The 15,157-nt window shown below is 42.4% G+C and overlaps 1 protein-coding gene across 1 annotated transcript in view; it reads left to right on the top strand.

Moving 5' to 3' along the window:
- Positions 1–15,157, top strand: part of MAN1A2 (mannosidase alpha class 1A member 2) — a 153,799-nt gene that overhangs the window by 134,745 nt on the left and 3,897 nt on the right. Inside the window, exons 10-12 of the mRNA XM_054399609.1 lie at positions 815–1,034; positions 4,571–4,743; positions 11,729–11,844. Coding sequence (XP_054255584.1) covers positions 815–1,034; positions 4,571–4,743; positions 11,729–11,844 — 509 coding nt within the window. The remainder of the gene's footprint in view (positions 1–814; positions 1,035–4,570; positions 4,744–11,728; positions 11,845–15,157) is intronic.

Raw genomic sequence — 15,157 nt, 5'->3', positions numbered from 1 at the left:
CCGTGTACTTTGCAAATTTCAGAAAGTTAGGTCAGCTATTCTCCTTTGTACTACCAGAAGAATACCATTTGTAAGTCACGAGCAACAACATACCTGGAAGCATTCCAAACCCACCTGGGTGTGTTCCTGTGTGATTTACTGTAGGTGATCCTGCCCCAGCAGGAGGGTTGGACTAAACTGTATTCAGAAGTCCCTTCCAATTCCTGCCGTTCTGTGATTGTGTGATTCTGTGATATGTTGGTAAAGGTATGCAAACAAAAAGCAGCTTCACCTATAAAATAATTATGTTTTTTTGTGAACAGCTGCTCTAACCCTCCCCCATCCTTTAACCATGTGCAATCAAAAAGGTGCTATGGAGAAGCACCTAGAAAGTGGCTGGAGCATTCCTGCCACTTCCTATTAAAGACTGAGAGTACAGGTACTGCCTTTACATATGTTGCTGACCAAAATTCCCACTGTGGGTCTATTTCCTGAGTACACAGAGACTGTACAGCAGAACAAGTAGATGCTTTTCAGAGTTATCAGTTAGAGAAACATTGTTTGAGCCATAAAATATGTGCTGAATCCTCAGCTGAAAAGTGCAATGTTACCTATTTCATGATGGTCCTATATTTGATCTCATTAGCATTGTTTAGCAGTTAAGGTATTATTTTTTTGTGTTTGTACTGAAATTATGTTCTTAGAGCTGGTTATTCCTGTATTGTTCAGAAGTGAATTTGAAAGAAGAAAATGCTTTTAGTTTTTAAATCTACTTTATTCTTTGAAGGAGAGTTATCATGTGAAACACTATCTGAAAGTTCTCTTTCTCTTGTAGGCCATAGAAAAGCATCTCATCAGGAAGTCCAATGGAGGACTGACCTTCATTGGGGAGTGGAAGAACGGGCACCTTGAAAGAAAGATGGGCCATTTGACCTGTTTTGCAGGGGGAATGTTTGCCCTTGGAGCAGATGGTTCCAGAGATGACAAAGCTGGGCATTACTTGCAACTTGGAGCTGAAATTGCACATACATGTCATGAGTCGTATGACAGGACAAGTAAGATATGTTTCTAATCTAGTTACTTCAGTAGCTAAAATACAGAAATTGTTGTAATTGTTGTTAAGATTTGTTTTGGACCTATGCCCTGCCTAACATGCACTGTTTCTACCAGTATAATTTTTTTACATCCAGATAGGTACTTCTGATTACATCACGATGAATAAATGTAAACCCAGACTTCAGACAGCTCCTTCCTGCCTGTGTGTTCCTATTTTTGGATCAGTCATCTGAAATAGGTTATGTGGGTGCAGAGGGGAAAGAGCATGTGTGAACACTTGTCCTCCTCCCAGATACATAGGGCAGGTTTTCATTTCATATATACTGTTCTTTCGGTTATGTAGGGTGAGAATGTTGTAAATACATCTTTTACTGGTTTTAGTAGCAGTACGTTCTAACTAAACTGGTGAGGATGATGGTGATGAGTATACAAACTGTAAGACTTGAACAGTGAGGAGGCAGTGTCAGGTTTCACTATGTGCTGGTTTGGGGCCAGACAGATCGTCTCTTGCCCCGAAAGGGACAAAAGAATGAGACTCACACAAACGGATTGGAGAGTGATGGAAAGTTTAAATGGAAAAGCGATTGGTGAAGCTACAGAAGACTACAAAGCATAGTGGCAAAGAGTATCCCAAAGCGTACAGAACCCCTCACAGAATTCCCAAAAGCTTCCCAATCCTTCCCTTCTCCCCACCTGAGGGTAAACCCAAACCCCCCAGGGCTCTTTCTTCCCCCTCCCACTGCTAGGCAAGTCTCAGGCTGGCCAGGTCTGAGACTGCCCCCCCTCCATTCTCCTCCTGGCATTAGGCCTAGACAGGCCTAAGAGGCCTTGAGGATACTCCCCCGGCATTACCCGATAAGAGAGGACATCTCCTGTGGGAGCAGAGAGGGAAGAAAGAGGAAGAGAATGACTCTGCAGATGGCCTTATAGGGTGCAGGACTTACGGGTAGAAATACGCCGTTTCCTGTGTCCACCCCTATTGGGTGAGCACCCAGGACATCAGAGGTGTATCTCATGCGGCAGTGGCAGGGGGCACCCAGCCTAAACTGCCACACACTATTGGTCTGGAAGTTTCTCAGGTTCAGTCTTCTGGACCAGGTTTGTTTTGCATCTTTAGAATGACCTTGATGCATAAAGTCGAAGTGTGCTGGTTATGCTTAGCGTGGCTGTAAAGTCGTAAGAGACAATTAAAACAGAGGAGTTTCAGAGTAGTAAACAGGGAGATTGTGCAGACTGGACTGCCAGAAATAAGAGGTTCACTAGAAAAAAGGCTCTGTTTCTAAACTGGGAGCTGAAAAATGCCAATGCAGTCCTAGTTTCAGCACAGATTAGAGAATATTAATACTACTTTATGTGACGTGTAATTCATCATCCAGGACATGCTGTACAAATACGAATTTCAAGCAGAACAAATGCAGAGAAGGACCAAGAGAATGCTGAGAGTGACAGAACCTGTATCTTACAGTGGAAAAATAAGAGAGCTCAGCCTGTTCAGACTTGGAAAAGTAATGCCAAAGAAGGGAATACATTTGTTGTCATCTCAAGGGGTAAACACTGAGAAGAAATAGTTATTTTAAGATCTAAGCAAGGAAGCTGTACCAAGAGTAAAGATGTGTAAGCTTGCTGTGAATAAATGTAGGTTGGAAATTGGAAATGGCTTTGTGTAGCTATCAGAGAAGTGAGCTTCTGAAATAGCTTGGTGGTAGAAACAGCGGTAACTATACGTCAAGCAATTTTAAGATGAGAATTCATGTATTTATTCATTGCATTATGTAATATCATTGTATAATTGCCTGTTGTTTGAAAGAATCCAGTCACATAAGCGATACTTTTACCTGGGTAGCAACAGCATTAAAAAAAAAAAAGGAGAAGATTAAAAAAAAAGGAGGATGCCTAAGGAAAAAGTAACAAATAGTAGCTGTCATTGCATTCTGAAAAACAGCATTTAAATGTTTAATTTGATGCTTAAAAATAAGCAGTGCTACTTCTACACTTTGTGCAGTCCTAATTTTATTCTTTCAGATGTTTATTCTGTACCCTAAATAAGTCAAAAGATGGGGATAAAAGTTCTGGTTACATATTTTGTAACACACACATACCAGAAACAGACTGTTCCCACAGCTATATATTTGCAGTGCCCTAGTTTTCTTCTGTTCAGTGATGCAGTCTCAGGAATACAGATTTTTTTTGTTTGTTTGGGTTGTTTTATTTTTTTTTTTGCCTGGACTCATCTTTCAAAGAAAGTAGAAGAACCGTTCTAAGCAAAATATCATAAAATCATCAAGGTTGGGGAAAACCTGAGATCATGAAGTCCAACTATCAACCTAGCACCATCATGCTCACTAAATTGTGTCCCGAAGTACCATGTCTACAGGTGTTTTGAACACCTCCAGAGATGGTGGGTGACTCCATCACATCTGTATATAGCTTGCTTCAATGCTTGACCACTCTTTCAGTCAAAAAATTTTTCCTGATACCCAGCCTAAACCTTCCTGGTGCAATTTGAGGTAATTTCCTCTTGTGCTATCACTCATTGCTGGGGAGAAGGGACCAGCAAATGCGTGGCTACAAGCTCCTTTCAAGGAGCTGTAGAAAGCAGGATCTCCCCTCAACCTCCTTTTCTCCAAACTAAATAACCCCAGTTCCCTCAGCCACTTCTCACAAGACTTGTGTTCCTGTACACCTTCTTCTAGGTGAACCTGCTCTAGCAAGAGCATTGGACGACATGATGTCTGAAGGTCCCTTCCAACCCCTACCATTCTCTGGTTTAATGATTCTAATGCTACCAAGTCTGGTGCTAAAACCACGTCCCTCAGCACCACGTCTCTGCATCCGTGAAACAGCTCCAGGGATGGGCATTCAACCACCTCCCTGGACAGCCTATTTCAATGTTTGAAACCATTCCAGTGAAGAAGTTTCTTCTAATAACCAATCTAAAAATCAATTATGGTGGCCTGACAGCACTTCCCTGAGCCAAGAGAGTTTGGATAAAGATGCAGGTTATTTGAGATGGTGGTACCTGGTTTTGTTCCACGATCTTCTCCTGCTGTGCTGGGTGGGATCAAAGCCTGTGCTGACCTCCTTTTTTTTTTTTTTATTTATTTCTTTTTCTTGTAAAAAACTGATCATAGATTGGTAGCGCTGACCCTTTTTTTTTTAATTTCTTTTTCTTGTAAAGAACTGATCATAGATTGGTAGAGGTTGGAAGGGACCTTTGGAGATTATGTTGGTCGTTTTTAATTTAATCCTACAATTGAATGTATTCATGTCTTTATATTCTTGGTGTTTCACTAGTTTTCAAGAGGATTACTGTGCTTCTGTCAAGATAGGCAGTTTTCTCATGGGAAATGAATAAATTATTCATAACAAAAATTATGGACCTCAACAATACACAAGATTTATGAGGCTGCTTCAGGACAAGCTAGTTCCTGTTTTTCTCACCTACTTGAGATCTAGCAGTCTCCTATCCACCCTTCCAGCAAAACTTGATAAAGAATAATAATTCTTCTCCTTTTTTTTTTTCCTTCCTCTGCAGCATTAAAGCTGGGTCCGGAAGCATTCAAATTCGATGGTGGTGTTGAGGCAGTGGCAGTGCGACAGAACGAGAAATATTACATCCTGAGACCGGAGGTGATTGAGACATACTGGTATATGTGGAGATTCACCCATGATCCCAAGTACAGGCAGTGGGGCTGGGAGGCAACACAGGTAACTGAATTAATTGTATGTCAGTCATTTAATTCTGCAGACTTTCCTCTTGTAGCCACCTCCATCTCGTAGTACTGAAAAACTCCAAAGAGTGGTTGATTTTTGTGATTTCCTGTAAACAAGAGTGCATACCACAGAACTACATTGTGATGGGGGTTGGAAGGAACTTCTGAAAATCACCTAGTCCAACCTCCTTGCTAGAGCAGGATCTCCACACAGAAGCATGTCCAGACAGGTTTGGAATGCCTCCAGAGGCAGAGACTCCACAACCTCTCTGGGCAGCTTGTTTCAGTGCTCTGCCTGCCTCACAGGAAAGTTTTTTCTTACATTTAAGTGAAACCTTCTGTGTTCTAGTTCATGCCCATTACCCTTTGTCTTATCACCTGGAACCAAGTGAAAGAGCCCGGCTCCATGCTCTTGACCTCCAACCTTCACCCTTTAGATATTGATAAGATCCTCTCTCAGTCTGCTCTTCTCCAGGATAAACAGCCCTAGGTTTCTCAGACTTTGCTCCTAAGAGACATGCTCCAATATCCTAATCATCCTTGTGGCATTCCATTGGACTCTCTGTCATAGTTCCCTGTCTCTCTTGAACTGGGGAGTCCAGAACTGGACACAAGACTCCAGGTGTGGCCTCACCAGAGCAGAGGGAATGAAGAACCTCCCTTGACCTTGACTGAATCCACCCAAGAATACCATTTGCCTTCAGCAGCCAGCAGCCCCACGTCTCTCAGGCATTCCCTGTCTCTCTTGACTGGAGAGCCCAGAACAGAACACCATACTCCCAGGCGTAGCCTCACTAGGGCAGTCAAAGGAGAAGAGAACCTCCCTCAGCCTGCTGTTCACACCCTTCTTAATGAATCCAAGAATACCATTGGCCTTCTTGGCCATAAGGGCACATTGCTGGCTCACAGGGAACTCCTTGTCCACCAGCTGGCCTTCTTTGCAAAGCTCCTTTCCAGTAGGTCAATCCCTAATGTGTGCAGGTGCAAGGAGTTATTCCTCTGCAGGTGCAGGACTTTATGCTTGTCCTTGTTGAACTTCATGAGATTCCCCAATGCCCAACCCTACAGCCTGTCCAGCTCTCGCTGAATGGCAGCACAGCCTGACTGGGTGTCAGCCACTCCTCCCTGGTTTGTACCATCAGCAAACTTGCCTTGAGTACACTCTGTCCCTTCATCCAGGTCATTGATGAAGATGCTGAACAAGGCTGGACCCCATACTGATCCCTGGGGAACACCACTAGCTACAGGCCTCCAACTAGAGCCTTCACTGTTGATCACAACCCTCTGAGCTCTGTCCTTCAGCCAGTTCTCAATTCCCCCCACTCTCCACTCATCTAATCCTCACTTCCTAATCTTACTTATGAGAATGTTACAGGAGACAGTAACAAAAGCCTTGGCAGACAACGTCCACTGCTCTCCCTTCATCTATTCAGCTGGTCACACCATCATAGAAGGCTGTCAAATTGGTCAAGCATGATGTGGGGGTGAATTACACAGTTATTCCTGATTTGCAGCTGCTGAATCAGCTGCTGAGATTTCAGCATGGAAACGGAATCCACTGGTCATGACTCCTACTGTTATCAGTAGTACACAATCCTTGAGAGAGGTAATTTATCTTGGGAAGTGGAAGTGTTAAGCATGTGTTTGTGCTCAGCTTACATTAAAAAGCAGAGGTGTTCTTACAGTTGGTCAGCTATTAAAACAAGTGATAGCACATCCATTCTCAAATGGTTTGTAAACTAGATAGCGTGGTCATGTGTATAGATGGATTGGTATCATGGCTTTTTCTTTCCTTAGCTGTCAGGAAGTAATAGCACGTAAGATAGAACTTAAAAATTTGTTGGTTAGGTATTTTAGGTACTTGGTTTGGATTTTTTTTCCTTGCATAGATGCTTTCCTGGGTTTAAATGTAATTGTTGAATGTTTTAACCAAATTCCCAGGTGTGAAAATGCATTTGAGTCTTTCTCATTGAAAATAGATCAAACTGGTCTACAGCAGTCCAGGTTCTTTGTGATAGTCTTCCTTCATTTGTCCTTTGTACGTAGATAGATAACTCTGGTATCTGTCAGTCACAGATTATGGGCTGTATTTGGGTTCTATAAAGGCATCATTTTCATGTGACAATATAATATTCTAACTAAAATTTTTTTGTAATCCCAGAGAGACTTTTTGCCTTTTAAATGCTTCCTAGGGCTGAACTTGTGGCACCTGTTTTGGTGATCTGTTTCTCACTGCTTCCACCTGCTGGTCTGTACTAGGCTCTTGCAAAACCTAATTTGCTGGTCAAGCAGTTTTCTGGTCATCTTCAAGATCCTTGGATTTCCATAGCTCCTCCTTTTCCCTGCCACAGCTCCAGCAGCCTTTGGAAACACAGCTTCAAGCCAGTTTCAGAGATGAGAATAAACATTAAAGAGAACAAGGAACTAATGAAATATTTTGACTAGAGCCAAAGGAGATGAGGGAAGAGCAAAGGAAGAGACAGAAGCCTGGAGAAATGTTCTGTAAGTGAAAACCAGTTTGCTGCAGAGGCAAGAGATGCAGAAAAAGTGCTTGGAGATCTGAGGGGAGATCTTCTCACTCACTACAACTCTGTGAAAGGAGGTTGGAGCAAGTTGAGTGTTGGTCTCTTTTCCCTACTAACATGTGATAGGACAAGAGAAAATGGCCTCAAGTTGCACCAGAAAAGGTTTCAGTTTAGATTGTCTATTAGAAGAGACTTCTTCACAGAAGGGGTTCTCAAAGACTGGAACAGGCTTCCCAGGGAGGTGGTTGAATCCTCACCCCTGGAGGTGTTTCAAAGACACAGAGATGTGGTGCTGAGGGACATGGTTTGGCACCAGACTTGGTAGAGTTAGAAAATGGTTGGACTTGATCTTAAAGGTCCTTTCCCAGTGAAATGATTCTGTGATTCTATAATAACATGGTTTTGCACACCCCACCCTTTCACAATTACAAGCTTTTCTTTACCCGAATTTTCTTAACCTGACCATCATACTAACACAGAAGCATGGGAGGCTTTTTATTCCCCAGGGCATTCTGTTCCCTGCATATTGATAAGTCCTGGTGCTTACTCCTCACACTTCCTCACTACTTCTTCTGCACCACATATAGCTCTGATTGTTTTTGTTCCTCCATTTATAAATAGATAAGAAACTAGTGTGACACAGAGAGCACTTGACTTGCTGCTGTTGTACAACAGTGTCTGTATTCACTTTTCTTTTGCCTTGCAGCCACTGAAGCATACTTTGAAATCTGTATTACAGACTTTTTGTGGTGAATGATAGTTTCTTCATCTAGTACTTCGTTTAAACTTTTGGGGAAAGTGAGTTTTCTGAGTTCTAAATGGTCTTATTTTTCTACATTGGCCTGGTAGAACCTGGTGTTTGATGACTTGAGTTCTTGGTGGTTTCCTTTTTGCCTCTTTGAGTGGATGAATACATCCCTACCCAAGTGGAGCTAGGTTAGTTTGCTAACATATCATAGGTCTATTACTGTTTTGTTTTTTTTTTTAAGAGCTCTTGAGAGAAAAGCTAGATGATTCTGCAACGGAGCCTGGATCATCTCTCAAAAGAGATTTTTGGACAAAAGTAGATGGACTTGATGATCTTGGAGGTCTTTTCCAGCCAAAATGATTCTATGATTTTAGTGCAGGTGTTGTCCTTTGACCAAGGACTATTTTGTCACTTTTCTCCAAATCCAGTGCCTGTGGGGAAAAAAACCATGAAGCTGAATCTTAAATTGCCACAGTGATCATAAATCCCTGGGACATGGTCTCTATCTCTTTCCTAATTAAAAAAAAAAAAAAAAAAAAGTTAATTCTCCCAAATGCTAACCTTAGCCCTGGAGACAACATCCATCTGTAACTGTACTGAGCCAGCCAGGATGATGATGTGCTGAGGGGCAGGCATATTACAGAAATACTCATGCAAGGTACTCAGGGTAACTATAGAGAATTACTAAAATCCTTTTTAGGATAATTGAAGCAGTGAGAAGCACCACTTCACAACAGGCTTGTTAAAGTGCATTACTAATTTAAGCTGTGTGAATGAAGGGTTCAACTATTTGGTGGGGACTTGCATATCTGACTAAGTAGGGTTGTACCATGGAAGCTGCAGAATTCATTCAGGGTTTCTACTCCCAGTGAAAATAATATACAAGACTTCAAGTTTGGGCTGATTTCAGACAAACTGAGGACTGACAGTAAGATGGAGTAGAAGGGCTGAGGTTAGAGGTTGACCAGCTGGAAAGCATCTCTGCAGAGAAGGACCTCAATGCTTTAGAGTTTTCTATAAAATGATGCTGACTGGTGGCAGTTCCCTTCTTATTCTTCTGTATTTTTTACATGAATTTTTGGTAATCACTTGGGACTAATACCAAGTGCCCTCCTAAAATTATTCAGCCTGCCTCAGCATAATAGCATTACCATGATACTCTTCAAGTCATCTCAGACTTCTAAGGTGCAATAAATTTAACATAACCTTATCAAGGAGATTTGTCTTGCTGCTTTTGAGTCAAAGAGTATCCAGGTAGCAAGTCAGATGCTTCTAGACCAAGTATCCTGATATCTGTGTGAAGGTAGAACACTGCAAATTTCAAGTGCTTTTTAAGCAGCTTGTCTGCAGTGCCCTGGCATGCTGTACACCTCTGAACCAGGAACAGTTTGTTTATCCATATTTAATGGATATCCATTTATCCATGATTTAATGGCCATAGGGGTGTTAGGTCAGTGGTTGGACTCGATGATCTTAAAGGTCTTTTCCAAACAAAACAATTCTATGATTCTGTTTGGATGAATAACTGTATAGCAGTCTTTCTGAAAACTTTTTCCTCAACGGCTCATTACTACCATCGGTGGCAAGATTTCTGAGCAGCTAAGATAAATCCTCTCTGCTTGTCCTGAACTTCAGTCTAGACAGAGTCTGTCTCCCTGAGGATAAATTTCTGGAGATACAAAACTATTTGGTAATTATAAGTGAGAGAAAAAAAATCAGTATAAATTGAACATTTGTCTTCTTCAGGCTTCTAGGTCTGCCAACCTGACCGGTGTTGCACTTAGTTTTCCAAAGCATTAGTCCTCTAGAGCAGAGAGCAGGATCTCAGTGCTATCTGCAGTGTCCAGAATAAACATGTTGAAGGAGGCAGTGTCTCAGCAGTGGTCCTATTTCTTCCTTTTGTCCATTTTGCCACAATCAGTAGTAAGTTTCTCCTGTATGAGCTGCAGCAAACAGTGTCAGGATTGCAGAATTATTGGCCAGAGCACCACTTGCAAGGTCAGACTCTGCATGCTACCAACTCTGGCAGGATTGTAAGTATTGGAGCTTCCCTTCCCTCCATCTTGCCACACTTCAGAACAGAGACAAATGTATGTTCTGCAGTATTACAGAGTAAAGGAATAGTGGCCTAAAAGAAAAAGTATATTGCCTCTTGTGTATATATGTAGCATTTACCTGGTGGCTGTAGACTTGAGGGAAGGAATGTGCAAATGTTTCCAAAGGCAGCATATCACAGCATCCTAGTGTAGGGTTTGGAAGGAATTTCTGCAAGTCCAATCCCCCTGCTAGAGCAGGATCACCTATAGTAAATCACACAGGAAAACATCCAGGAGGGTTTGGAATACCTTCAGAGATGGAGCTTCTCTGGGCAGCCTGTTCCAGTGCTCTTCCACCCTCAAAGGGAAGATTTTTTTCCTGATATTTACATGGAACCACTGTGTTTCAGTTTTGTATCCATTGCTCTTTGTCCTGTTACGGGACAACTCTTAGAGTTTGGCTCCATCCTCCTGACACTTGCCCTGAAATAAGTGTTATTTCTTCAGATGTCAGACAAGCAATTTATCTTTTTTCTTTTCCTTTTTTTTTTTTCTTAATTTGGTTGCTATGTGGTAGCATTACTTGTAGTGTGCAAGAGCATGCAGTCAAAGAGATTGCCATGTTAGATGTCTCATATACACTTTTCTTTCCAGACTGCAGAGAAAACCCTGTTAACCCAAATCCCAGCATATCAGTAGTCTCAATGAAGCCCTAACCTGCACCAGTAACAAGATATAAAAAGTGCCATCTAGACACTTTCCCCTTTTAATCGCAAGTCCCAACAATAAAGGAAACATTTCCATCTGAACTTTGAGAAAACTGAATTTGAGATAAGGAATTACAGTGAGAATTAGATTTTGACTTGGTGTAAGCTCAGTCACTAGTGCCACAGCCATTCTAGTAACTTCTTTTGCCAAACTCCCCTCTTGAGTTTTTAAAAATACTGCTTTTGTGAAATTTGAAAGTGGTCAGGCATTGGACCAGGCTGCCCAGGGGAGTGGTAGAGTTGCTATCCCTAGAGGTGTTCAGTGTGTAGACATAACACTTCAGGATATGGTTTAGCAGGCGTGGTGGTGTTGATTTGAGGGTTGGACTTGATGATCTGAGAGTTCTTTCTCAACCTTAATGATTCTGAGTTTTTAAATAACCTGCGAATCAAATTTTCCAGGGCCAGCTTTAATGACCTGTAACTTCTCAAACTCTTCAGCTGCAAAATCTAAGGACGGTTGTCAACTTCCTATGCACCTCCATAGCTTTGATTCACTGGTGGATGTTCTACTCAGTGTTACCTATGAGGAACCATACCAACTTGGAGCAAAAGTCTACAAAGTCCAATGTTCTGTCATCAGTATCAGTCAACAGTAAATACCCAGGAAAGAAAGTATTGTTTCTTCCCCAGAACACTTAGCATCCAGCAGTTTGCTGCATGAAGTATTGTTAGGTGCCCTGGAGGGATTTTACTTCCTTCTGTGTCCAGTCACTTTTGTTTTTTCTTTTTTTTGGTCAGTGTATCCTGGTAATGTCCACAGCATCCTCTGATGAGGAGATCCACAGCAGAATAACACGGCATGGAAGGAGTTACCTTCTTCATTGATCGAACCTTGATCCTTCAATGTTTCCAAATTTTGCTCTGCAATTAAATTCTTTTTCTTTTCCCTTCCTCTTTGCAGGCAATTGACAAGTATTGTCGAGTCAGTGGTGGCTTTTCTGGTGTCAAGGATGTCTATTCCTCATCTCCTACGTATGACGACGTACAGCAGAGCTTTTTCCTTGCTGAGACTTTGAAGTAAGTCCTCTTCACTCTTGCATCTTCCTCTAAAAGAAGAATGCAGTGGCTCAACAAATAACCTCTTGTCTTGTCAGAGTGGTTTGTAGTTTCAGCTTTCTTTTCCCTCAGCCTTAGGGTCCCAAATCAGTCTCTTTTACCAGCAGAAAATACAAGTGGAATTTCCCATACAAGAGGCTTATTCTGAGAGAGCTTTAGTTTTTAAGACTTCTTCTTAAGACTTTATTCTGAGGGAGTAGATGCATGGATGGAACAGTACTTCTTTGTGCCCCTGGGTGATATTTCTGTATTTATCCCACAACGTATTTTTCTAGAAAGCTTTATGGTGTAGGCAAGAGTATGAGGCATATTTTATTATCTCTTACAGGCTTAAGCATTTTCAGTCCAGTGAACTCAATAGGACACCTGTACTACACCTTTCGTACACCCTACAGAAGCTAATGCCCTCTGTTGCATAGTTGAGTCAAGGGTAAACGTACAGTCATTGGTCTTCCACCATGTTTCTTTTTAATTGGTAACAAGAAATGCTATCCTAAAATATGCCAAAACCTCTAACTTACAGAGGTGATGTGTACAGTAAGAAACAATGCTCTAGTGAGGTAGTTGGTCTCTTCTCCCAAGTAACTAGAACAAGAGGAAATGGCCTCAGAATCACAGAATGTTAGGAAGGGACCCCAAAGATCATCTAGTCCAACCCACCTGCCAGAGCAGGATCACCTATACCACATCACACAGGAACGTATCCGGGCAGGTTTTGAATATCTTCAGAGAAGGAGACTGCACAAACCCTGGGCAGCCTGTTCCAGTGTTCTATCACCCTCACAGTGAAAAATTTTTTTCCCATGTTTCCATGGAACTTCCTATGCCTCAGCTTCCCCTTGGCCCTTGTCCTGTCATTGGGCATCATTGAGAGGAGTCTGACTCCATCCTGTTGGCACTCATCCTTTACAGTATTTATAAACATTGATGAGGTCACCCCTCAGTCTCCTGTCCAAGCTAAAGAGCTCCAGCTGCCTCAGTCTCTCCTCATAAGGAAGATAATCCACTCCCTTAGTCATCTTTGTGGCTCTACTCTGGACTCTCTCAAGCAGTTCCCTGTCCTTGAACTGAGGGGCCCAGAACTGGACACAACATTCCGGACGTGGCCTCACAAGGGTAGAGTAGAGGGGAAGGAGAACCTCTCTCAACCTACTAACCACACCCCTTCTAATACAACCCAGAATGGCATTGGCCTTCTTGGCCATAAGAGCACATTGCTCGGCTACAAGAGCACATTGCCTAGGTTGCACCAGAGCAGGTTGAAGTTGGATATTAGGAAAAACTACTGCACTCAAAGAGTGGTCAAGCATTGGAACAGGCTGGAGGTGTTCAAAAAGTGTGCAGACAAAGGAATTTGGGACATGATCGGTCATGGTGGTGTTGGGTGGATGATGATGATGATCTCACAGGTATTTTCCAACCTTAATGATTCTGTGATTCTGATAGCAATATGTAGAAACAGGGATTTTATGACAAGAACCACTTTTAAAACTGAGCTAGCCTGTCATGGCTACTTGTCTCCTTCAACACTGAAGCAAACCAGCTACCAAGACAGCTATCTGTCACACCGTTGTAATCGCTCTAGGATTTTGCCTGTGAAGCGACACCATCTACCATGTGACAATTTTCTTGATCCTCAAGTTACATCAGCAAATTTAGTCATATAGTCCTGGCATGGAAATCCACCCTGATTCCTGTATCTGTGATATGAATAAGGGGGGAATAAGGTGAGAAATTAATACTAATATAGATTGATTGATTGATTGATTTGTCTACGCCTCGCATGTAACATGATACATAGGTTATAAAGGTTCAGGAGTTTGGTTGAGGGTTATCTTCACAATAGGAATGGTTACAAATAGTTTGAGAATAGTATTTGGAAAAGATGGATAAAAAAGCAGTAGTATTACCCCATTTATAAAAGGAAGGAACTTCCTGGAGACTTTAGGAATATATCAGATACTCACAATGCTGTTTGCTGATTGCGGGAATTGCTCTTTTTGTCCCTTTTTATTGGAAAATCCTCCTGAACTCCTGCTGCTTAGTCTTCATGTGTGGTGTGGACAAAGACCCAAGAGAAAGAGCTTGCTCACTCTGCAGCTCACCCATTGTATGTCAAAGCCATCTAATTTTGTTGCACATTACAGGAGAGCATTCCAAAGCCAGACAGACAAAAGAAAGTAGGCACCAGGGACAGATAAGCATCTGTCCTCTGCCCAAGCATGTTCCAGCATGGGGTCTGTCTTACTGTGCCTGGCAGGGCATGTGGCTTGGGAGAAGGGCTCGTGTGAGTCTACCGACCACAGCCCTGGAAGCAGGGAGGTGTCTTTTTTGGTTCCCTCTATCCTACCTTCTCCGCTTCCCCCATCCCGTCTTTGTGGGGACAGGGCTTTGGATGTACTGCCTCAATTGGTTACCTCCCCGAAATCTTGTGAATTAATCTACTTTTGGAAGGAAAGTGTCCAGTTCGCTATATTCCCTATCCCTTTTCTTTCTCTTGTGCTTAACATTCGGGAGAATGTTTTAGTTGCTTAAATCCATCGACAGAATCCACTGCTGGCAGCGTGAATGAGGCCAGAGCTGCCATTAAGAGACATAATTGTTGTCTCTGCTTCAACATCCGTACCACTTTCTGCCAACATTATGGAAAGGATGAGGCATTTGTTGCACAAACCTGTCAGCAACAAAGACTGTCTCATGGCTGCTCACATCCTTCATCATCAAAGGTGCCTTTTTGTCTTTACAACACAATGATATGACAAAAAAACTATCGTAACCCTTTGGCAGTCTAGTATAGCTTGCAAGCTTTGCAGAATAAATAGGGATAATCAAAGATGAAGGATGATCGAAGGACTGGAGCAGCTCTGCTGTGAGGATAGGCTGAGGGAGCTGGGGTTGTTCAGCCTGGAGAAGAGAAGATTACAGGGGAACCTTAGAGCTGCCTTCCAATACGTGAAGGGACACTACAGGAAACTGGGAGAGGGACTTTTCATAAGGGTGTCTAGCGACAGGACTAGGGGGAGTGATTTTGAGCTGAGGGAGAGTAGGTTTAGACTGGATCTTAGGAAGAAGTTCTTCAGTACAAGGGTGCTTAGACTCTCAAATAGGTTGCCCAGAGTGGTTGTGGATGCCCCTTCCCTGGAGGTGTTTAAGGCCAGATTAGATGAGGCCTTGGGCAACCAAGTATAGTTAAGAGGCATCCCTGCCCATGGTGGGGAGGTTGGATTAAATGATCTCTCAGGTCCCTTCCAACCTAAGCCATTCTATGATTCTA

Source organism: Indicator indicator, chromosome 1 (assembly GCF_027791375.1).
Source record: "Indicator indicator isolate 239-I01 chromosome 1, UM_Iind_1.1, whole genome shotgun sequence".
Taxonomy (NCBI): domain Eukaryota; kingdom Metazoa; phylum Chordata; class Aves; order Piciformes; family Indicatoridae; genus Indicator; species Indicator indicator.
The sequence above is the reverse complement of the archived record's forward strand: the minus strand, read 5'-3'. Positions and strand labels throughout refer to the sequence as shown.